Below are 23,384 nucleotides of genomic sequence, written 5' to 3' on the forward strand. Positions count from 1 at the left end.
GAAGCCCGGTCAATCTCGTACTCTACTGCAGTGATGGCAAACCTATGGCATGCATGCCACAATGAACACGCCAAGGCCTCTGCTATGGCATCCAGGCCCAAAATAAAGGTCTGCAGTGGAGAACTGAAACAAAGGTCTGCAGGGACAGACCTCATGCTCCCACCACATGAATTAAGAGATGGTGAGAAAGAAGAGAGATATTTAAAAAAAATTAGAGATAAAGAGAAATATATAGGAGGAGATAGTGTTGGGACTTTGAGGTGTGCAACTTGGTTTAATGCAGAAAATTGGGCACACAGTCCCAAAAAGCATTCGCCATCACTGCTCTACTGCTCCGTGATGTGAAGACGTGAAATCAATATCAGTCCAGAAATACTTAAATAAATGGTTAGAATGATTATGTATAGACTACAGGTCTACTAAGGTGGAATGATAACTTTAGAAATATATATGACATATATGACAACTCTTACTGGTAAAAACAAACAAAACATACTTGACACAACTAAACACTTTCAAGCACAAAAGCTCCAGAAGGCTACATATGGAATGTGGTTTTGCCCTCAAAGCTTTTTATTTTTACCTTGGTCAGATTCCATGACATTTTTACTGTCCATTTCAAAAGACAAGGAATTCTTTAATGACGACCTGAAGCTTCTGACACCTTGCATTCTGTACTCCTCAAGCTCCAGCTGAAGTTCATCAATCTGATCTTGCAGGTCCTGAGCATATTCAAAGACAAGATCAGAAGCCATAAAAATTCCAGCCCTTCAAGAATTATAAAAGATGCCATGCTTTCATTAATCTGCTTACCCTGCGCTGCCGTTCATACTCGTTTCTCATCTGGGCCAACTTCTCTTCTTGGCGGAAAAACTCTATGCAGGTGGGATCCAGGTCACCAAACTGCAATATCAAGCACATGGACAAAAAGTGATGAACTGTCAGGAACTGATCTTCCACCAAACTGCTGACTAGTTTATTTTTTGTTAAGGACACAGAAAGACATCCGGGCATCACTAAACTGCGTACCACCTTAATTTATGTTCCGGTCGTGTCTAAATCTGCTTATATAAACATACTTGCATAGAACACATGATAAAGCTGGACAAAATTGAGCCGTCATCATTACGTACAGCAAGGATTTTGTATCTTCGGGTAAAATCACATGGTCCTGCGTATTCGGGAATTAAAAAACTGAACTCTATCAGGCAGTGCCTAAAAAGTGTCGAGTATTAACACTGCGATTTAAAGAGTTCATATGTTAGGAGGTAATAACTTCCTTTAGAAACAGCTGATAAGGGATCGCGAGCGTTGTAGTTTGACACAGATGGAGAGCTATATGCTGCATGCTATGTTTTCGGTGTCACTCACCTTTTCTCTCAGTATGTTATCCAGACTTCTTTGTAGCTTGTTTGCCAGTGTCTCATATTCAACCAGCTTCTCCGATGTCTCCAACAACTCATTCTCTAAACGGGTGCTTTCCTAAGAAAAGGAATATAAACAGTTTACACCACAAGGTTTGAAAGAAAAAGGTGAACAGAATCACCATCCAAAGACACTGACATGACTTCTGCTGTTCTGCTAGGCATGGATTCCCTGTTTCATCTACCGACAACCCAGGCCAGGGCAAGTATTGCCTCAGACATTAAATTATTCATTATATAGGGCCAGTTGAGTATTCCATGCTGGAGAAACTTGCCAGTGTTGACCCTTCATTATGAGTAGTGAGGCGATGGAGTTGATACCAATCTATCCTGCCAACAGTGAATAAATGCCTCTGTTTAGCCTGTATAGTTAACTCATTGGTGATTAATATATTTAGTGATATATGAAAAAAGGTGAAATTTAACTTGCTGTGAAGAAATCTCTAAATGAATATTCATACTTTTAGAGACAACGTAAGGCGATCCCTGAGGTTATTCTCTTCTGTTTTCACTTTTTCCAGCTCGTGTTCCAGTTCCATTCTTTGGCGACTGGTCTGCTGTAAGATAAGCTCCCTCTCCATTCGCAGTTCAGATCTCAGCGCCGTGGTTTTTTCTTTATATTCCTCATCAAGTTTACTATTTAGAGTAAAATAGTCATCACATATTTTGCTTGGGCAGTGATAAAACTGGAATCTATTGGCAGTCCAATACAAAACTACATATTTTATTATTCCCTGTGGATATGATGAGATATGATGATGTTTTTTGCAAATGCCTCTGTATTGATTTTTTTCTGCCCAAAAAGTTCTAGTCCCACATAAGCAAAATATGAAGGAAATGTGCTGACAAGTAAACTAAATACATGCAGCAGTCAATTTGTTCTTCAATAGCTTTATACACGTAACGGCATAAATCTTTTCTGCAGCTACAGCAATACAGCCTTTCAACCTATTAGTATACTCCGATGTGGCTTACACATCATGCTTCTATATGTAAATACCTCCACACACCAATAAATACAGTGTGCAAATGTCACTTCTATAGAGGACATCTTTCTAAGCCTTCTATAGAGTGAATCTGTGACAAAGTCCACCCAGAAAAGCAGAGAACACACAGTCAATAGCTGCAGCGAAAATTGTAATACAAAAGCATAAGATTGCTTTGGAGAATACTTGACCCACCGAAGGTTGTATTCATTGCGCCGCTCGATGGCAGCATGATGGTCATCCACCTCTGAAGCCATCATGTTCTTGAACCTTTCATTTCTTTCCAAATCCAATCGAAGTTTTTCTTTCTCTCTGGCAGCTTGATCAGCTCGTTCTCTATGGGGAATTGAAAATAATTATATATCAAACTGCAGTACTGCATACATGCGGTGATCAGACGTACATCAGCTTCCGTTCCAGGAAAAGTTGGTGTAAGCAAAAATGATTAGAGTCTCAGAACGTTACATGACACTAAATTATGTAAAACTGGAGTTACGTTTACCACCTATGGTCCGATTCTCAAACTTCTAATGACATTCATCATACATATCAATTTTAATCAATTGTATTAACACCATAAAGAAATGCAGTCCACAGAAGTGTACAATAATGTTATTGAAAGCATACTGCTTTACATAAGACACAGACAAAGCAGAGGTGGTTTCGGTTCTGTGTTTTGGGAATTGTTAGTCTGTTGTACTCCCGTAGGATAAAGCAGATCACAGATACACAATTCGCCAATATAACCAAAGACTGAGGAGCAGACAAAACATGGTGCGAACCTTAGAATACAAAAAATGTTGTATATTCCACTTTGTTTTACTTTCTTATCGTTTTTTTGTTTTGTTTTGTTTACACCGTTGCCTGGTTTACGGATTTACCTCTTTTTGAAAATCTCTAGATCCGAATCTTGGGTTCCACTACGCAATTGTCTCATTATGACTACTGTATGCGATGTATTGTACCTTTATCATACACCAGCGTACACAGAACCCTACTTTGGTCATTCTTTTGCCTTCAATGCTGTACGAATTGTGTGGTGCTTTGGCTAAACATCTTCTCTATGTTATATGCTACAATGTAATGTATTTCTCATGATGCATGACAATTTGCTACAATTTCAGATCTTAATAAAATTTTATTTACAAAAAAAAAAAAAGAGGAGGAGAGAACTTACAACAAGTATCTGATCTCTGAGCGGAAGCTGGTCAAGGCTGCCTGGTACACTTCATTTTTGGTCATCAAAAGCTCATTTTCAAGAGTCATTGTGAGCTCTGTGAGGTTTATTTTCCCTTCCAAATTGAAATCCAATGCCTGAAGAACAAGAACAAGAGTGATAGGTTAGTAAAGATCATTAATCACTCAGTTAGAGCATATTTTGAACCAGGACAACAAGTCCTTGGGAGGCAGATCCGGTGGGTGACAGACTGGCAAGATTTGTGGCCAATCATCCCAGGTGTATGGCATCCCTAGTACATCATAGCCAGCCATATATACTGCAGAGACAAGAGTTATATTTTCCATGTAATATGGAGGTGGAGTGGTGGGATAAGACACTATGCACATAGAAAATTCAGACTGGAGGAGGACCTCTCCACATGCAGGGGTGGAGGCTGCTGGGTCAGGTATAGAACAGTGACCCCCCCCCCAAAAAAAACCCATCAATAGTCATAAACTAAAACTGATCAACTAAAACTAAGCCAGTAAAGAATGCTTAACAATTAAAAAATACACATAATACCTAAAAGCTGTTTACCTAATCACCCTATTCACATTGTGTACATTATGCAAAACAGAAGTAATCAGAAACTTGCACATTAAATTAAACGTTTAGTGAGGCATTTAGGTATTTGAGCGAACCTTAAGGATGGCTTGGCTGTTCTCCACGCCGTCTTCCTGCCATAGGTCTATCACATCTTCCACTGAACCATAGCCGGTACCATCATCAAGCTTCGAAAACAGACGGAACCCTACAGACCCAGTCATGGACGATGGAGTAATCGTTCGCCTTCCACTCTCGTCGTAGGGCTGAAATCCAGAGAGGAAGAAAGATGTCAAATTCTATGCATGAGCTGGAAGGCATGACGGCTTATCTAATACTGAACATACTGGCAAGTTCTAAAAAATGTGTGAAGCTCAGGAAATACATGTGAAAGATATTTGTACTAGTTGTGTTATAATCAACAGAAAAGTTTGCAGAAGGTAAGTTGAAGATTACTACTAAACTTGTGATACTTATGCTAAAACCAGCAAGTACAAACATAAACAATTAATTTTGTTATTTTAGGGGGCATTAGTAGAACTTAAATCAAAAGGATTCTTTATTTCTACCAAATTGGGAAACATCATTCCATGAAATTGGTTTAACAGTCATCTGCTCCATGACTTTACCTCTATCTGTAGCTATGATAGTCAATCAGTTTCATTCTGTGGCCCAATTGTTGTTCTATCAAAGAAGCTGCTACATTGTGCCTTTACCTGCATAGATAAATGTCTCTTTAGTTGTCGATATGGGGTAGAGGATGATGGGGTAAGAGGCTTGGTATTTTTACACACTTCATAGAAAAAGTCTTGAAGGCTCATTGTGTCATCTTGGCCCAGATTCTGAAAGGCATCTTCAAGGACCTGCAATGAAACAGTCTTTTTTCACTAGAGGGCAGTATTGAGCAATATAAGGAAATACTGAAAGGAAGGAGGAAAACCAAAGTAGCCATTTGTGGAAACAATTAAGACCAACCAGCACTTTAAAAAAATACGAGAGCTGATTGGTCCCTTTAAATGTGTGCAGAATCCCCTTATAATCATTGGCCTGCGTCCCCAACCCTGAACTACTTGACCTGCAGGAGATGAATGGAAACAGCACCACAGTGGTGTTGCACTGCAGCTTCTCCTAAAGGTGAGTCACTACAGGTCGAAGAGCACGCATTAAAGTACTTATAAAGTAAGTGCATTATTTCTTGGTGAGGCTGCATGGGACACTAGACTGTTCCTTTAAGTAGTAAATGTTACATTATGGGTTTTATGCCACACATCCCCAAAATAGCAGTGACTTTAAAAAGGAAAATTTCTAATGAAGTAGGTAATAATAAATGCCTTAAAATGACTTTCCGATAAAGATTATTATTAAAGATTATCCAAAATGGACGGTAAATATTTCACTTTGATAACCAAGACCTACAGCATCTTAAATCACAGAATTCCGATTAAAACGAGGAAAGTAACTAAAGCTCTAGAAGATGAGTAACTGAACTGTAACAACATTGTTACGGAATGAAGTAAGAATAGGTAGATGGGTATTGTAAGTGTTCCCAAACTGAGGAGTTTTTGCTAACAAATCGTGGGTCAGATGTGTTCTGGATGTGGACATTAAGATTTTTTTGTTGGGACCCATTACCTCTTTGTCTACATTCTGGAGGCCATACTGTTCGCAGATAGAGATGAGTTTTTTGCGGTTCAAGTGACCGTCACGGGTAATCCCAAGGTCTTCACAGACCAACTGCAACTTTTCTTCCACCCAGTCTTGAGTTGGAGATAGGACATTCTGTGAAGCACTGAGGTCATCAGGATTCCAGAACCGTAACTGGCCTGATGCAAAAATAAATCAGAAAATAAGAACCATTATGTCCAACGCACTCACATTCATACTAAATACATCAAACAAGGTTCAACAGTGGGAAATGATGTATGGAGACATTGTGGGAGACGGTCTCTGTTATATTTTCACCAAAACATACAGTAACAACTGAGCAAACTTATTGGAGAAGAAAATATCTATCCTAACCCATAAATAGAAAACCGATATCCCACAAGCATGTTTTTATATTAGCTTTTATATTAGTTAATCCGCTTAGTATATTAATGTTACAAACTGTCCCGTGAAGCATTAGGACTGAGCCATGCTTCCACCGTGTCCTCCTAACAGGTGCATTTTATGGATATTGGCCTCGTGCATTGATTTCTTCTATAGCTACACAATGGCGCACACATTAGTAGAGCATTTAACCAGTTTGTCACTCAACAGGATGCATGAATGGCCTCCACGGGGGTGAGAAGGCAGCCTGTACCCTCGCCGGAGTGTATGATAGAACCTGTGACCCGATCAGCTCCAGCCTGTACGTGATCATAGACAGCAAAGCTTTCATTAGCCTACAGAAGCTGCGCACACGTTAACCTGACAAATTAAGGTTACAGGGACCAGTTAATCTATCTGGTTTTTACAAGGCAGGCACCGTCTGGTGTTTTGTAGACTTTACATTTTTAAATATTGGCTGTAAAAAATGTTTGTATCCTTCAATCTAGAGCTGAAACAGTAGCCTTGACACCTGCTTCTTGAAAACGGTTATAAACGCAGTGCACAAGAATATATTCGAGATAGCTTACGCTTATAAAATATAGAAACAGAATGATGAGAAGAACCATTTGGCCCAGCTTGTATGGCAGTTTGTCCTGCTATAAAGACTGGATCAGTCCTTGGTCTCATTGTAGATTCAGGATAGCCATAAGCTTTTCCAATGCATGTTTAAATTCCCTCAATGTATTAACCTCCACTACTTCTACTAGGAGGCTGTTCCACTTATCTACCACCAAAGTAAAACACCCTTACATTACACGTAAAACTTAAGTAGTGTCATATAACAAAGTCTAGAATAGAACATTTCTGAGAAGAGAAATGAGGGGGAATCTCCGTCCTCCTTCATCTTTTGCAATTAGAGCTGATATTAGAGTCACTCACTAGTGGAAACTTTGAAACCACAGTATATGATTCCAAACGCTCCAGCCTTCCTTGCCTGGAGCCGCCATTAAGATAATGCAATTTAGAGACAGAAGGTGTGATTTCAGAGTAGATCCCCTTAATCTTCCTTACAACAAACACACCACGGGCCAAGCCGCTACAATACCAGGTGCAGGAGGTAGATTGTGGGCATTGATAAATTAGAGTCAAAGTGCTGTTGGCATATCTGGGCTGAAACGATTTAACCTGCCAACAATCATCTGGGTATGATGAATAAGGAGTTTGAAGATATGGGTCATATTTATATTATATGATGCTGTCCTAACAATCATAATGTCTAACCTCTTCTTCTTGTGTAGTAAAAGTAAAGGTATTACCCCACAATATTATAATTAATTTAAAACATCGTGATGTTCTACATGAGCAGAGCCGGGTATGCCGGCTAATATCATATAACAATTTTCTATGAATCAAATGAATCTTTTTGCAGGCTCACAAATACTTTTGTGCTGCTTAGGGGACATTGTTCTTTTAACACATTCATTTCATATGCAGGTCTTCTAACACAGTGAAAACCTTTAAACAGAAAGGGTTACTAATAACGTAAGTGAAATATGATAATAACGGCATCAAACGTTAAATTTTTTTGTATAACGGTGATTTATATACCTTCGGCTTCATACTCTTCTCCTTCTTCGTTCTTCCACAGCTGCAAGGGAAAAATATATTATAGGTTTATTCTTTGAATGATATCGCTCTGAATCGTGTGGGTTTTTTTCTCTTTTTTTGAGTGATTCGGACATTGCTGGGACTCCTGTTCATTTTCCGCAGCGTGATCTTAGCCGTTATCGCATCAGCTGTGAGCACTTCTTGGCCTCTCGATATCAATGTCTCTATTATTCATTTGAACTGCTATTGCTATTTTAATAACAGAACGGACAGCTTGACAGAAGCCCTTTTATCCTAGAGAAGCTAGAAGAAGGTCATAGGTCAGAACAGTTCCAAAATGGCCTCCAAAGTTTCTCAAGCACACAAATGCCAACTTGTTGCTATGCAACATGTATGTTGGTGTTGTCCACAGCTATTGTCATACAGATTTGCCCCATGTTGGATTGGCGGGTCACACCTATTACAAGCCTATAAGGAGGGACTGCTATTGTTAACATTCTCAGATGCTTCCTAGGGCTTAAAAACAGATGGCCAGGAGTGGCCCATGCCGGCCCCGGCATCTGCAACCCATGCAGCTCACTCATTGAGGCCACTTTCCATAACAACCTAGAAATCTCCCGTATTCAGCCATCTGCTGCTGGAGACAGACTTTTGTTCCCACGCAGAATATAGGACTAATTTAATGAACAACGGAGCCATCGGGGGCTAGAAGTCTATTCATTCGATATTCAACCAAGTTTCCACCAAGAAAAGGATGTAACACCAAGTTCTACAATGTAAAAAGTGTAACAAGCCAAACAATGCAAGTTTAACAATAGCTACCACAAAGCCTGCGGTGCTAAATGCGTTTTGCGTGTGGCCAATGCATATTCAAGCAATCCCCTCTTCCAAGTTTTCATTATACGTGGCAATATACGGCCATATAGGCGGAAGTTTTGTTTTATGTTTTCTACGCTACATTATGATCTATATAAAATATTTTTAAAAGGCAGAGTTTACGTTTCCCATCCTCCTCTGTGGGTAATATGCATTATTATTATTATTATTATTATTATTACAAATAACGTTGCCCTACTCCATGATCTGACTGATTGTCTGTGTCAGGAAAGTGCAAGCTCCGCACGTCTCCTGCACGCCATTTAGCTAGGGTGGGGAAACGGGCAAAAATATATGGGGGGGTTCTGTGAAATGCCCCGTATTATACATATGCTAAAGCGAATATTTTAAGGGACCAAGCAGCCATCATATGCACTAAAGTGCATTTAACAGCTGGGGCATCCCCTTAAAAAGAAAGGACATCTTCGTATTATCAAATACCTGGTACTTAGAGGTCCCTTTAATAAAAACACCATTGTGATGTTTGGTAGCAGCTGTTTTGCTTTCTTTATGAATGGACGTTAGATTAGGAAAGCTCAGTGTATTAGCCAACTAAAATCACTAATCAAACATGTGGCTAATTTCTAGTCCATAAAGGATATAAGAGGTGCCCTAATATAAGACAGAAGCAGGAACCGCTAGAATATATATATATATATATATATATATATATATATATATCATCAAGGGGTCAATGGAAGTCATCAAACTGTGAAAAGCCTAACAAAGGTATCTGTCATCTGGCTACAGACATTTTAAAAATATATGTTAAATAAATATTAAACCTGAACTTCAACACAAATTAAATCTGAGGGCCAGTTGGCAAACATATTGTTCCACTTCATACACCTATTGTTACCACTCCTGAGTGACAATAAAATTAATGCTGGATTCAGCTGATTAATTTGAATTTTTCCCCACCCTTATTAAATCATCCAGAGCCTGCGCACATTATGCAGGAATCGGATATTTTACACCCATGGGGGGTAACTAGAAGCTTATATAGTTATATATATATATATATATATATATATATATATACACAGCATCTGCTAGTAGATCCTCCCAGCAGAATTCATATTCTATTGTGGTTTATTTGGGGATAAAAAGTACAAAATCATCATTAATTGATGATAATGAGGAGGATGTATCTTAATTTTAAGCGGTTTCTCAAAGAATAATCATAATGTAAAACCAAACGCCTAACCGTAGTGATTATATACAGATAGACAGATAGATAGATAGGATATATTTCTTGTCTTGAGTGGCTATTTAACTAATGGGACTAACTAATTATAGAACACCCATAGAAGCCACAGGTGACTATGTGTCCCTTTTGATATGTCCTCCAGGTGTATTCTCTCTATAGAAGGAAAGGTAAGGAAATCTGGATCGTAGTCTTACTGCGTAATCATTAACAGAAGCAGCATTCTGAATGCACCGTTACAGGGCCCTGAAATATTAATGAGGACAAACAAGGGGCATCTGGGATGATGCCAGTATTGTTTGAAGAACAACACCCAGAACACTATAAAGCTTTCCAGCAAAAAAGGCAGAGAAACTAAAAAATAAGTCATATACAAAAAGTAAAACAAGCTAATATGATTCTAATATTTTTTCTTTCATTTTTGTTTTACGTTTTTAGAAAAGGGCTGTAATCTTACTTCTCAAACTAGACAGGGTCTTTATGAATTCTGCAATAGATCCCTAGCTGATCAGACTATTATATCGGATGCTATGGTGTTAAAAACTGCACCCGAATTATAGCTTTCCATATAACCCCAAATAGAGCACCGCCCAAACCCCGTTAGATGCATAGAAGGGTTGGACTTCCATGAAAGTGTTCTGATCCAGAATTTGAAAGAAAGTCCATTAACAACATTTGGCAATCCATTGCCCTGCTTTAGATAATGTTATTGTATCTATAATTTTAGATAAAAATACCTTCTTTTTGGGCAGAGGAATTTTTCATATGGCAATTAGGGCTCTGCAAATTTTAGACTAAAGTCCAACTTCAAATCAGGGAACATTTTCTAGAAACAAATCCAAAATTACAGCCAACATCCCTCCCATACAAGAAAGACCACTCACCGATTCCCCTAGGACTCCTCTAATATCGATACTTAAAACACAAACATTTTCTAAGTAGAGCATCACGTAAATTACATTTTAAATTGCCTTAGTACAGATAGATTTGCATACGGTAATAAGGTTTTCTAAAATGAATTACAGCTGGGTCTCCAAAACAAATCACAAACAGATAGATTTTGCTACCATTTTCATTCCAATTAGGTGATTACAGCTCCTTAATTACCAGACCCTCTTTACACCTTGAAAAAAGTATGATTATGATTTGATGGATGCAAGACTCACGCATTAAATTTTCTCAGAAAAGTTCAAATAACGATGAATCTGGAACATAATTAACATCGGTGTACGTTATCCGTAGAGGCAGAAATCTCACATACCGAAACATCAATGAGGAACATTAACTTACACATGTCAAAATGTAATTTAGTATTGGGGGGGTGAAGATTATTAAATGTCTTGCACTTAATTTGAGAGTTGTCTGGTGCTTGCAACCCGCCTGGAGATAACGTAGCTACGATCAGTGCCATGAACTGCAATCGGGGAACTGGGAGAACTGGAAGCCAGAACATAATTAAACATGCGGCAAGAAACAGCTGTGCCAGGCGATCGGCGCCTTGAGAGACAGCCTTATACATAAGCCTCCGCTTCTCAACTCAACCGTGTCTCTGGGAAACTCAGCTAATCAATATTCCAGTTATATTCTCCGTTTATTCACCTGTGTTTTGCACTTGCTTGGTAATCCTGCGGTATTAAAAACGGCATTAAATAGAATTTTTCATAAAAATTTCATTATGTTAAAATTGTCTTTTGAGTCTTGGGTGTAAAACGTTATTTAAAAAAAAAAAAATGTAGGAAAAAATATTGCTTACTTCTTAATTATCTCCTCCACTGAAGATTTATTTGCATAGGTACCAAGAGACTGAGTTTGCCAGCACAGTCCTGACAACCGACTGAAACAGACACTGTCACTTGTGTTATTTCATGCTCTAGAAATCAGAAGTTAGGCCAACGGATTGGGCAAAACATCCCACATATAGGTCTAAAAGGGGTCAAAATTTGGAGCCGATCAGTTAATCCATACCATGTACATTTAGAAGGTGGAAGCGATATAGGATAAATATAGGAAGCATTGAATAGAAGGAGGAGAATGGGCATAACATGTTTAAGGCAATCTAGGAAATTTTACTAGAATCTTTTTCATCACCCAACTGTCTGCGGAGAAGCAGCATGAAAACGTTAAGGGCTGATAACCCCAAAAGCATAATATGGCTAATGAAAATGGGCATTATTGAAGAGGCACCGGCAGCTATAATGATAGGTATACCTATGAGGAAGGCAAAGACGATACGAAAAGGGAAAGTCCAAGGCTGAACCTGGCCCGAGGCTCAATACTACAGAGGTTTCTCACTCTGCTCTTTGAACCATGAAATAGATCAACCAAACTGTTACGAGCTATACGAGCAGCGGTGTGGTGGAGAGGCAGACAGAATTGGCAGGAGGTATACCCCAGTGATGCTGGATACACTGCCTTGTGTATTATGTATCAAGGTGCATTTACTCATATGATAACGTGACTCTGTATTGTGCTGCTCAACCGAATACAGATATCATATGCACTTAATGTGCAGCATATCCACGGTGCAATTATTTCCTATATAACATTATACCGTATATAACATACACACACCACAAAGGGATATCCATTTATCAAGCACATTACAGAAACATAGTATTTTTCTTTGAGCTGATCCCATGTGTCTTTTAGAAGACGATCCTGGCAGATGATCTATGGTGTAGGGTATATTCTAATGCAAATTCATTTTTTTCAAGGTAATTATAATAGCCGGCGAGGTTGCAGCACAAGTCTACAATCAAGAAACATCCCCCTTTCAGTCGCTAATTTCATTCATCTTACCTCTTCACAATTTCTGGAGCTGACCTGGGAAGATCGTGTGCCATTATCCTCGGCTTCAATTACAGTCTCTTCATCAAACTCTTCAAGGGAGTCCTGCAGCTCTGGCACAGATCTCCTGCCGTACCTCTTGCCATCTTTGATGTATTTAGGCTGGGCTTCAGAAGAGCAATCTAAAAGAAACCAAATTAAGCCTTCGCTTCAGATTTCAAATACATAAAGCAGCTTCCACTACACGGGCAACAAATCCTTTATTTCCACTACAGGGACCTATCTCAAAGAAGATCTACGTTTTGGTCTATAAATATGACAACAGACCTTCATCAATGTATACAAATGCCCACATAAACATATTTAGAGAACAAAATAACAATGTTTGCCTACTAAATCAGTTTGTATCAAGAGTAACTTTTTTTTCTGACTAGCACCTGTGAGTGAAAAAAACCACGAAACTATATTTCCTTTTTTCCAATAAGTCATTCTGATTAAAACGTTGAACTGCAATAGGTGTGACATCATAGTTTATTACTCAATTATTGAATTTGCAGCTTGATGTTCCCTACCGTTCCTCTACCAAATCTATCACAAGTAAATAAATATATATATATAAATTGAAATATTAAAATATATATATACACACACACACACAACAGATATAGGATTATTTGATTAATCAAGACCCAAATACCTGTTTTTTTATCTATTTACTGTTCCATTGCAATATATGGGAGGTTTGTTACTCAATTCTCTGTGCTAGATTTATCACCATCATTAAATCCTGCCCACTATGTGTTAATTCCGATATTGTTGGGGCTATGAAAATATTTTGTCAGTCAGAAACAAACAATGAAATGTGAAACAATAAGGAAACAAAGAATGAACATCTGCATGTGATTTGCAAATGCCAAATGATGTCTTCAGCCATCATATCAATAAGAAGTCAGACCTCTTGAGCCTCACACTTCAAAAACTATGATCAAACGCTCCTGCAGGGATGTATTCCTTTAAAAGGGGAGCTGTGAGCTTGGAGATAATCACCAAGGGGATACGCCAAATAAATTATTTAATATGCAGCGTTAAGAACTAGTTTACGTGCCTGCAATACACTCAACTTAGAAATTTGACAGCAGCAGGGAGCTAGGTCTTTCTCGGCGTGGAACAAAGCAGGACTCGTTATTTAAATTCATAACCCTGCTTGTACATTAAAGGGAACATACACTTAAATGCACATTGTCAGTACATAACAATTCAAGTGTGACATTTGCAAATGATCCGTGCTGTAAAAAAATATATATTTTCACCTTGAAAGAAGACATTTCAAATTACATTGCATGATAAGAAATCTAATTTTCGATGTTAAAAGTTTAAAAAGGAAAGTCCTTTGAGCGTCTGTACGAGCTCCCCATCTGTATTAAACACTCGTAGGACTTTCCACACTAAAAGGATAAACATACCGGTCCCTTAAATTCTGCGTAATATGTATTCCCCTTTGAGATTATACTGTAGGTTTTAGATCACTCCTATATGTTTGCAACTTTTATTTTCATGGATGGAAATGTCTAATAAGAACTTCTGATGGGTAATGATTGGCGTTAGATAAAGCCCAAGTGGACAAAATCAGAAAAGCAGACTAATAGCCCATCACATCCTAATTTCCATGCCCTGTTACAAGTGAAGGGATATGTCATTTTGTAACAATATGTAAGACGGTTCCTGCCGCCCAGGTGACTATCTGGCTTCCGCGGGTCCTCTCATCCCAAAATTATAGCTTTCAATGTGCGTAATGTGAGGTCTACTGATAGAGGGTATTTGAGCAGCCCCTCAATGAAACAGCAGCTGAGTCAGTCTCTAATTTGTAATGATGGAAACATGCTAATAAATTATACCCTATCATTTCCAAACCCCATCCCCCATTGTGGATTTCATGGTTACCGACAGGTCAAGTGCAGGAGCCTTTAGCCTTTTGTAGTTCTCAATTAATCTGTGCTTTCAATTGTCAGTAAGCAGCAAATTTAATAACGGACTCGGAGGCCTGATATACATTCTGTGAGCTGAAAGAATATATATTTAGACGGAGAAATGTCACGTCGCAGATTATTCCAGTCCCAACTCCTACAGCGGTATACTAATCACGTTTTCGTTCCTTCCAACTTAATTATATAAACACGATCTCTTATATTGTGTTGTCGTATCAGGGTTAAGTTGCGGTTTGCCCTGAGGTCTTTGTGATAATAGCTTTCCAGAGGTTCAGCATGGCTGTGAACCAATTTCGAGGGCAACAGGCTTATGCACAGTCAGCTAAAACTATGGAAGTAGAATCCAAGAAGTACGTTGGAGTTGATGGTCAGATTTTAATGGATTGTCACTAAAGGGTCATGGGAAATAAAGAAAAAATATTAATGAAACATCCGGACTATTCTTCTTACCGACTTAATGTGGCTGTTCCACCGAACACTTTTTTTTTTTTTTTTTAAACTAAACCCAAGAAATGAGAGCACAGTTTTGCACTTTTTTTGTATGGGATACTACCGTAATAAATAAACCATTTTTATCCATTTTCATTATGAGGAATGAGGACAAAAACTAAAAATCAATGGCAAACAATAACCTTTTTAGATGGTATTTTGTTTACGCCCACCCAGTAAGAGGTGAAAAAAGGAGATTTATTGCACAGGGGTCCACTGCTGGTTATAGTGAATGGACCATTACACCACAAGAAATGCCAATTATTAGAGGAACCATTAAGAGCACTTAATTGGGAAGCACTGATTAGACTGATAAATGCGATTCAGGGAGGCTCAAAGCATTGGATTAATGGGGCCTCCTTTTGTATGATCTCAGAGCTCTTCAATCAGCCGCACAAAGTCTAATCCTGAGCGACCTGTGTCTGACGGCCTCTCTTCAAGACTGATGAGTCCTGCTCTACTCTTTTCAGCAAGACCAAGCGTGGTAGAGCCTGTTAGATGTAAAAAGCACCACAATTATAGCTTTGGACAATACATCACTTCAATTACAACCCACTGATACACAAAAGGCATATAAAATAATAACACTTTTAATTTCACTGCTAAAAAAGAGAACCGAGCTTAATGTCCTACAGCGAGTGGACATTACAAGGCTGGGCTCAGTTTTACCAGATTTAGAATATAAACAAAGATATTAAAGACTCTGCACTGATCATGTATTTTAGTAAGGGTGTGGGAGCTGGGACTTTACCAAGAATTTTTATGTGACTTTATTGCTTACAGATACCTATTTATGTAACTACATAAGGTACGTAGAAGACAATGAATGTACTTTGTTTATATAATTCAGATTATAGATACGTGTTATGCTGTGTCTACACACAATATTGGGGCTTCCAGGACGGCTGAACACTATGGCAAACTTATACCTAGCAAACATTCTGTGGTTCTAGGAAAGTGGGGCATCAGGGGAGGTAAAATGTACGGCACAAATGGATTCCAAAAGGTGAACACGTGGGAGGAGGCCGGTACACCCATTAAAGGGACAATGCTTAAAGCAGTTAGTCGTTGGCAGGAAGGTATTCCCTTACAAACCATGCACACGGGGGTCTCAGACAACCCCTCCTGAGCCTTTGGTGAGATTGACTGGGGTCTAAATATCATTTGGCAGGAGATGTGTTCGGCTGAATACATCTCCTGGGAGGCAAATTGTTGAGGGAGCCGAGATAGGGACAAATGTATATATGAAAAAAAAAGCTTAATGTAATCTAAAACGGGTTGGCAGTACAGACTGAATGTTCTCCTATTTGCCTGTTGGTTTGCAACACTCAAAAGATTCACTTAAGCTCTGAGAACAAAGCAGAAGCCGTTAAGAGGACGGTAAAGCGAGAGACACATTTTCCTCCCTATACATTGTAATGAAAGGGATGTTGTCGATCTGTCACCAAGCAACAAATTGATGCCAAGCACAGATCGCTCAATGTAAACAGTGAACGGCAAGACAAAGCAGCCGTCTATACAACCTGGCAATTCGAATAATGATCCAAGAAAACACAGAGATGCAACAAAGCATTGTCAGGCTGGAGCAGACGGGAAGTCCGACTCGCACCGACCGAGACACTTGGACTACTTAAATACTGTAAGCGTGTCCACTTCCACTAGTGATTGAGACCTGGCAGACGTATCATAACAATTACAATGTTAAAAGTTACCCTCCCCCTAAGAAAAAAATCTTGTTATCTGGAATCCAGGATACAGTGCTTTTTTCCCTAAAATAAGCAAGTCTTATGATATGTAAATAAGGTATGCGTTACATTACACAGGCCCTGAAGCCGCTAGCCTCACCGATTCCCGTAAACAGAAATGGGGCCGTTACTGTCCCTTTAAGCATTTTCTTTTAATTGTTAAACTGTCAATTAACAGAAAAGAACAAAATACCTGTTTCTTGGAAGTTTTCTTTGTTTGACAGTCTGCTGGACAGCACATCAATTAGGGCTTCCTTAAATTGGTCAAAGTGCACCTATAGAATAATTGAGAGAGAAAAATAAATCAGATTTTTTGTTTTTGACTTTTGGCACTGAAAGCGTTATAAAAGAAAGCAGGGGGTTGATGTACATAACTTAATCCAAGGTAGAGTTTGTAACCTCCAGGGAGAAGGAGATTATATAATGGGCAAACAAAGAGAATTATTACAGACAAGTTTATACATCTATTCATTCTGCTCCAGGCTTATCCACAAAGGTGTGTCTGTAATCCAAATCAATGGCTTTCAGCAAGTAACTACCACCAAGAACCAAAACAATTGTATTAAAGGCCAAAGCCTAACCAATGTATAATTGGAAAGAATTCAACAGTTGCATAGATAAAGTTTAGGATGGGTTGTTTAGACGTGGAACTTGGTGGTCTCAAATAGATCGTTAGACCCTAATAAGTAATTGAACATATCCTCTCTTCTGGTTTGTATGTGATATAATGGGATGTTAAACCGGTACCACTGGAGCAGTTATTCTGGTGGACTTTTAGGACCTCACTAATTGCCATGTGCTCACACTACTAATGTGGGTATCACTGAGCTATTAACTAGGTTTATTGCTGCAGTCCTTCAGTTGTGGTTGGCCACCAAAATTCTAATCGCAAACAACTAAAACAAGTTCACCAGTTATTCACATGTAAATTTCTTCAGGTCTTTTTTTTCTTTAATGTGCAGTTTAATGCATTTTTCCCATGCTCTGCCATTTTATAGCTAAAGCGCGCATTAGTACATCAAATGAAGCGAGCCTTCAAACAATCGTGTTAAATTTTGCCACACTGGGATTTCCAATGGCCTCGATTAATTCAAGCAAGTAGTCACGTGACAATTAAAAAAAATTAAAAGGCTTTACTCTCGAATCCCAAGACAAAAAACACAAGAGCTGGTTTTGTGTCCAGCTCTATTCTCATGTTAAATATACACAAGAGTGCATTTCTGTTCAGACCTCCCTATGCGTGCATGGGCTGCATTCTCTAAATTTCAAAACAGAGCACTTTCCTGTCACTGATTGGCTGCTTCAGGCAGCAAATGTTGGGCCACAGAGAAAGAAGGCAGCAAGGGATGCCACTTCTAGGTCAAAAAGCTCAGGGTATCCAGATTAAAAATTAAGTTTAAATTGTTTAGTCTCTGTTTACTTAAGTTATCATGGGCATTAGACCGTCCCTTTAAGCATCATTTCTAGGAGTCAGGCAGTCCTGGTTTGAGTGGGGATAATATTTCCTTTTTAAAACAAATTAAAACCTTGCATTTTAATGTCTGACTAAATGTGTGGATTTAAAAAAATCTAAACAAAAAACACAAAAGACCAAATAATCAAACCAAATATGCTATGAGAAAAAAATTGAAACTGTTAACATTCAACTTCAATTTTGGTTGCAGTCAAGGAATTGAGAAAATTTTGCATGGTCGACCCTCATTCACAAAGCGAGAATTAAAATAACATTTTAAAAATGAAAGCATTTATCACTGAAATTAATATCTAAAAACTCTTTTTTAAAGTCTGGGTTTTGGATTTAGAAGGTACATCTAAAGACCGCTGGAAATAAAGAGACAAACAATGGCGGATTGTGGGGTCATTATTCTCTGATAATCTGTATTCCTTTGTAGTGGCAAACAGCTGCATGTCAGACAGATGGTGCAAGCGCTAGAATCATGAAGCAATTTTACCGTGACTACATCACATACAACCCAGAGGGATTATACTACATGGCAAAGGCCCGATAAGAGGGACGCTTCCATAAATTAGCCATGCAATGTAATTTACTTAATGCAGGATGCAATTGTGCAGAGCGCAATAGCATTTTAACTGGAAATTAAGCAGTATTAACAACACGAGAGACATGTTTGTGTGTATATCTTATTAGGACCGTTTAATGTGAGACACACAGTTAAATCAAGGAGGTCGACAATGGAGAATCAAGCGGCTAAAACGAGGAGTCAGCTTATTTTTTTTTTTTTTTGAGCATAAGTACAAATATCAGAAGGAAATGGAAAAGGAATGACTCAAGGAGCTTTCTGAACTCATTTGTGAAAGGGGAATTGTCACAAAACCACCATTAACATAACAAATAATTTAATGGGATTTCCTATATCTCCTTCTTTGTATTTTTTTTCCCTTGCTTTTCTTTGTCCAATTTAAGCTACAGTTAAAATATGGGACTTTTCTATGGGAGACAAATCTACTTATAATATATTTTCTGTCCTTAAGAACTCTCTTTGTTCATCCCGGTTAACCAATGCTTCCTGAAGCAATCAGCAATTTACCGAAGGAGTAATTCTGGCACACGGGCAAATACCCGGTCAGCAAAACACACTTACCTGATCCGCAGCCCAAGCCGCAAACCAGGTGCTGCAGCGTGTGGCCAGATGCTGGATATGAACATAAAAACATAAATTGCAGCCTCGCATATTCAGTCATGGACCGCACTATTCAGATGGCCCTTGGCCTTAAAATACCAGGACCTCCCCGTCATCACACCCCGGATATAGCATAACAGGGAGGAATATGTTGAGGTGAAGAACGTTAAGGTAAGGTTTCTCCCATGTTACACACATAAAGCAACTTTCTAATGCATGTATTGCTTTCAAATCTGTTGCTCATGCTATTTTGTCCCCTTCAGCGCTGTCATGGTGACACATCTAGCAACAATCTCCCTACTTCAGTTTGTAGTCATGGATTAATGATGTCATGAGTTAATCAACAACAAGGTAAAGCGTGCAACCAAAACCATGACTTCCGAGTCTACGTTTAGAGAAAATGTAATCATCAACTTTTTAGCAAGGGCTTTATGGCATGAATATAAATATGCTCAGGGTTGAGCAGCCCCTCCTGCCACACAGGAGCCTCATTAATGGTGCCCAGAGAAGGCGCTCAATTGCTTGAGAGTCTCTTTTGGGTTAAAATGCAGGGAGTGTCACGGATTCATTAGACAGGACTCGACAAGCTTGGGGTACTTTGACGCAGTGGCGGGCGAAATGATATATGGCCTTATAGTGCGACGCAATCCCCAATATTTATGCCTTAGATAGGCGTTTTGCTTTTTTTTTTAATGGTATTCGCATAATTCTTACTTTGTTTTATGTACAAATATCCTTATAACAATAAAAAAGAAAAAAACATAGTATAAAAAACTACTAGTATAAAGGGCCCCCTGGAATATAAGGAAAGGGGGAATATGACTGCTGGGCCAGTTCCGATCTAGTCACAGCGTGGAATATTACCCCCCTTTTGGCCAGCATGGAAGCGATGGTATCTGGAGGCTGCGTCTGAACGGGCTTGGGGAGTTGGGTGCCATCAGCTGCCCGCTGGGCCAGAACTCTTGATGTCAGGTGGTTTGGCCTAGCTGCAGGCAGGTTGTTATTGGTTACGTTACTGTTATTATGGGGGACTGTTAAGAAAGCTGTGGCCAATGCCCTTACCTACACCAGGGATTCATGATTCTTTATTTTAGGGTGGGTGGGTGAAGGTGTTGGATTGTTCCTTCTGGAGCATCTGGGCCAAAGCGGTCAAGCACACTTTACATGTAATGTTTATTGGGGATGTTCTATATGAAAAGCGAGCCTAGGTCAAAACGCTTATTTTACAAACCACCTCAATAAACACATAGGGCAATGTTAGATCTACTTTTTATATACAACTTTTACTTATAATTTTCTTTACAAGAAGCACACATTACATTTATTTATAAAGCGCCGGCCGATTCCGCAGCGCTGTTACATTAATTAGAACAATTTATAAACACACACGATAACACAAACAATAACAAACAATACGTGTAGTGCAGTTTAATGGTTAACAGTACAATGACTAATATCCGCTAAGGATGACTGGGTACTCGCTCATCCCACATCAAATGTTCTTTTATCCAGAAAGCTAAAGGAAAAGGGTAGTTTTAAAATATGTTTTTGGAATGTTCCTTTTAACAGATAGTCTTACCATAGTTTTTTTGTTACTAAAATGTTTTTGTACAATTTTCCCCAGGATAACCCTATTAATTGCATACACTATTCAGTTAGCTGTGCAGTATGCATATATTATATTATGCATACATAAACACACACAAACAATACAAAACGTGAGCGGGTTAAAAAGTGGTACCGTTTAAACATGGCACCAACCTATATAACGTTTCCTATTTAAAGCTGTTTATCTGGTTTACATCTAACGACAACCACAGCGGGACTATGAAAATTAGCTTGGGGTCACAAGAGGAAAAACGTGCTCCAGCCCCTGGCACTCAAAAGGGTTAAAGGGAAGGAAATGGACAAACAGTATTACAGCAAAGCACTTTACAAATCTGTGGCCAGACTTTTTCCGCCCCATTTGTTTCTTTAACAATTACAACAATATTGCCAAAAGAAACAAAAATACAGGAATAACCAAATCACTGATATGGAGCAGAAAAAGAGTTATGACCCCGCTCTCCAGTGTGTGTCGGATTTCCCTTCCCCCACTAATGTCACTACTGATTAGGATCATGAGGTCTGATTTCTTACTCGGCCAAGGGGGTTGTCTTGAAAGAGTGCTTGTTGTAGAAAAGTAGCCACTTCCTCCAGCTGGAGCGTATGACAGAGGTCCGTCAGCTCTTCCTGTCCCAGAGACCCAGTGCCCGTGGAATCAAAGCTGTCAAAGAGCTCCTTGAGTTGGGCTTCATACTGATCTTGCTCCATCCCATAGCCGACCGCACTCCTCTGAAACAAAACAGTACAATCAGGACGAGAAACGTTCTCTATACAGATACAGACTGCGGTTTACATGTAGATATAATGTTTTGACTTTAAAAAAGCAGCAAAAAATACTTTGTACAAGTCATTGATTTATGCAGGAAAAATGACGCCGGTGGACTATAGGAAAAGATGAGAACCGAGGAAAAGCAGAAAAGGAAACCAAAAACATAAAATGATCCTTTTAATAATACGAGCAGAACAAACAGCACCATATTACATGCTACACATAACATGTGTACCGTATAATTTGTCGTTGCTATAGTGCGCAGCCTGAGCTATCATAATTATTTGGGATTACACCCATGGGCATTTATTATTCTTTATATTTATTTATTTTGACAAAAATGTATGTATCTATATGGAATTTGGCATAAAGAGCCAAGCAACATGAAATCACATTTACAAACAATGACAATCAATTAAAGGGCCATACCACCCATCATTTGTACTGTAATGCATACAATAGCTGAGTGTCCCCTTTAAATTATCGTTTGGATAGCAAACAATGTATGACTAAGGGGAGCCGTAAGGCTAGTTTTAATTCAGGAAACGAATGCAATTACATAGGCAATAGGGTCATAGGTCATAGTCATAGGTTTGGAGCTTGCGATTTTGTGCAACTTCTTCATAGCAAGTTAGATCCATATGTCTTCTCGTGGTAAACCAACAGCTACAATGCTAAACAAATTTCCTCAGGACCTCATTAGCTACAATTTACAAGACACAAACACTCACATATTGTAACTATATATATGTCCTGATGAAAGTCTAATAAATAGACTGAAACGTTGATTAGAAAACTGCAGTTTCTGGAGTGATTATTTAAAGAAGTCCCTGGAGTGCCGGTAACTATTTTTGGATGTTTTATGATTTGCTGTTGCAGCTACTTGGCACCGGGCTAAAAAGGTGGTGATTGGTGTGCAATTGTTAATTTTGGGCATTATATATATATATATATATATATATATATATATATATATAAAGATATTTCCCAAAACATCGGGGACAATTGGAGTTTGCTGGAGAGTTGTGGTTTCAACCCTGCAGTATACAGGGCCAGCCAGGCTCTCCCTTCAGCAGAAGCTCAGTAATGTCGGCCCTTCGTAATGTAAAGTAAAACCACGTCACATCAAATAAAGGCTTTCCCTTTAGGGGGTAGACCCCATTGGGATTTTCTACAGTAGGTACTATACACCTTTTAAAACCCAAGCATGCTTAACAGTATATAATAAGAGGGCGAGATAAAAAAGAAAAACCTAAAGGGGCACATTTCAGTGTCCCTGGGGAGCCCCTGAACAATGAACACACATGAATGTACCTTGTTAGACCCAAAAAATACAATAAAAGTAGTTAACTTATGTAGAAGCTGCAGCTCCACAAATTCCACCAGCAGAACGCCCCCCCCCCATGGCCCTATGTTTTCACCAATGAGTGGCTGCTTGACGCAGCTCCTCATCCCAGAACGCTCACCG

The 23,384-nt window shown here is 38.9% G+C and overlaps 1 protein-coding gene across 1 annotated transcript in view; it reads right to left on the bottom strand.

Moving 5' to 3' along the window:
* The window catches only part of LOC149279454 (ninein-like), a 43,601-nt gene extending 21,746 nt beyond the window's left edge, over positions 1–21,855 (bottom strand). Inside the window, exons 1-13 of the mRNA XM_089501163.1 lie at positions 21,682–21,855; positions 17,094–17,175; positions 12,694–12,863; positions 7,812–7,851; positions 5,805–5,995; positions 4,889–5,035; positions 4,271–4,438; positions 3,588–3,724; positions 2,606–2,746; positions 1,886–2,060; positions 1,372–1,482; positions 814–903; positions 584–722 (exon numbers count right to left, since the gene is read on the bottom strand). Of these exons, the coding sequence (XP_089357289.1) occupies positions 584–722; positions 814–903; positions 1,372–1,482; positions 1,886–2,060; positions 2,606–2,746; positions 3,588–3,724; positions 4,271–4,438; positions 4,889–5,035; positions 5,805–5,995; positions 7,812–7,851; positions 12,694–12,863; positions 17,094–17,175; positions 21,682–21,855 (1,765 nt within the window). The remainder of the gene's footprint in view (positions 1–583; positions 723–813; positions 904–1,371; positions 1,483–1,885; positions 2,061–2,605; positions 2,747–3,587; positions 3,725–4,270; positions 4,439–4,888; positions 5,036–5,804; positions 5,996–7,811; positions 7,852–12,693; positions 12,864–17,093; positions 17,176–21,681) is intronic.
* Positions 21,856–23,384: the final 1,529 nt, after the last annotated feature.

The sequence above is a fragment of the Sceloporus occidentalis genome, unplaced genomic scaffold, assembly GCF_023333645.1.
Source record: "Sceloporus occidentalis isolate IW3139 unplaced genomic scaffold, rSceOcc1.0.p SCAF_165, whole genome shotgun sequence".
In the NCBI taxonomy this organism is placed as follows: domain Eukaryota; kingdom Metazoa; phylum Chordata; class Lepidosauria; order Squamata; family Phrynosomatidae; genus Sceloporus; species Sceloporus occidentalis.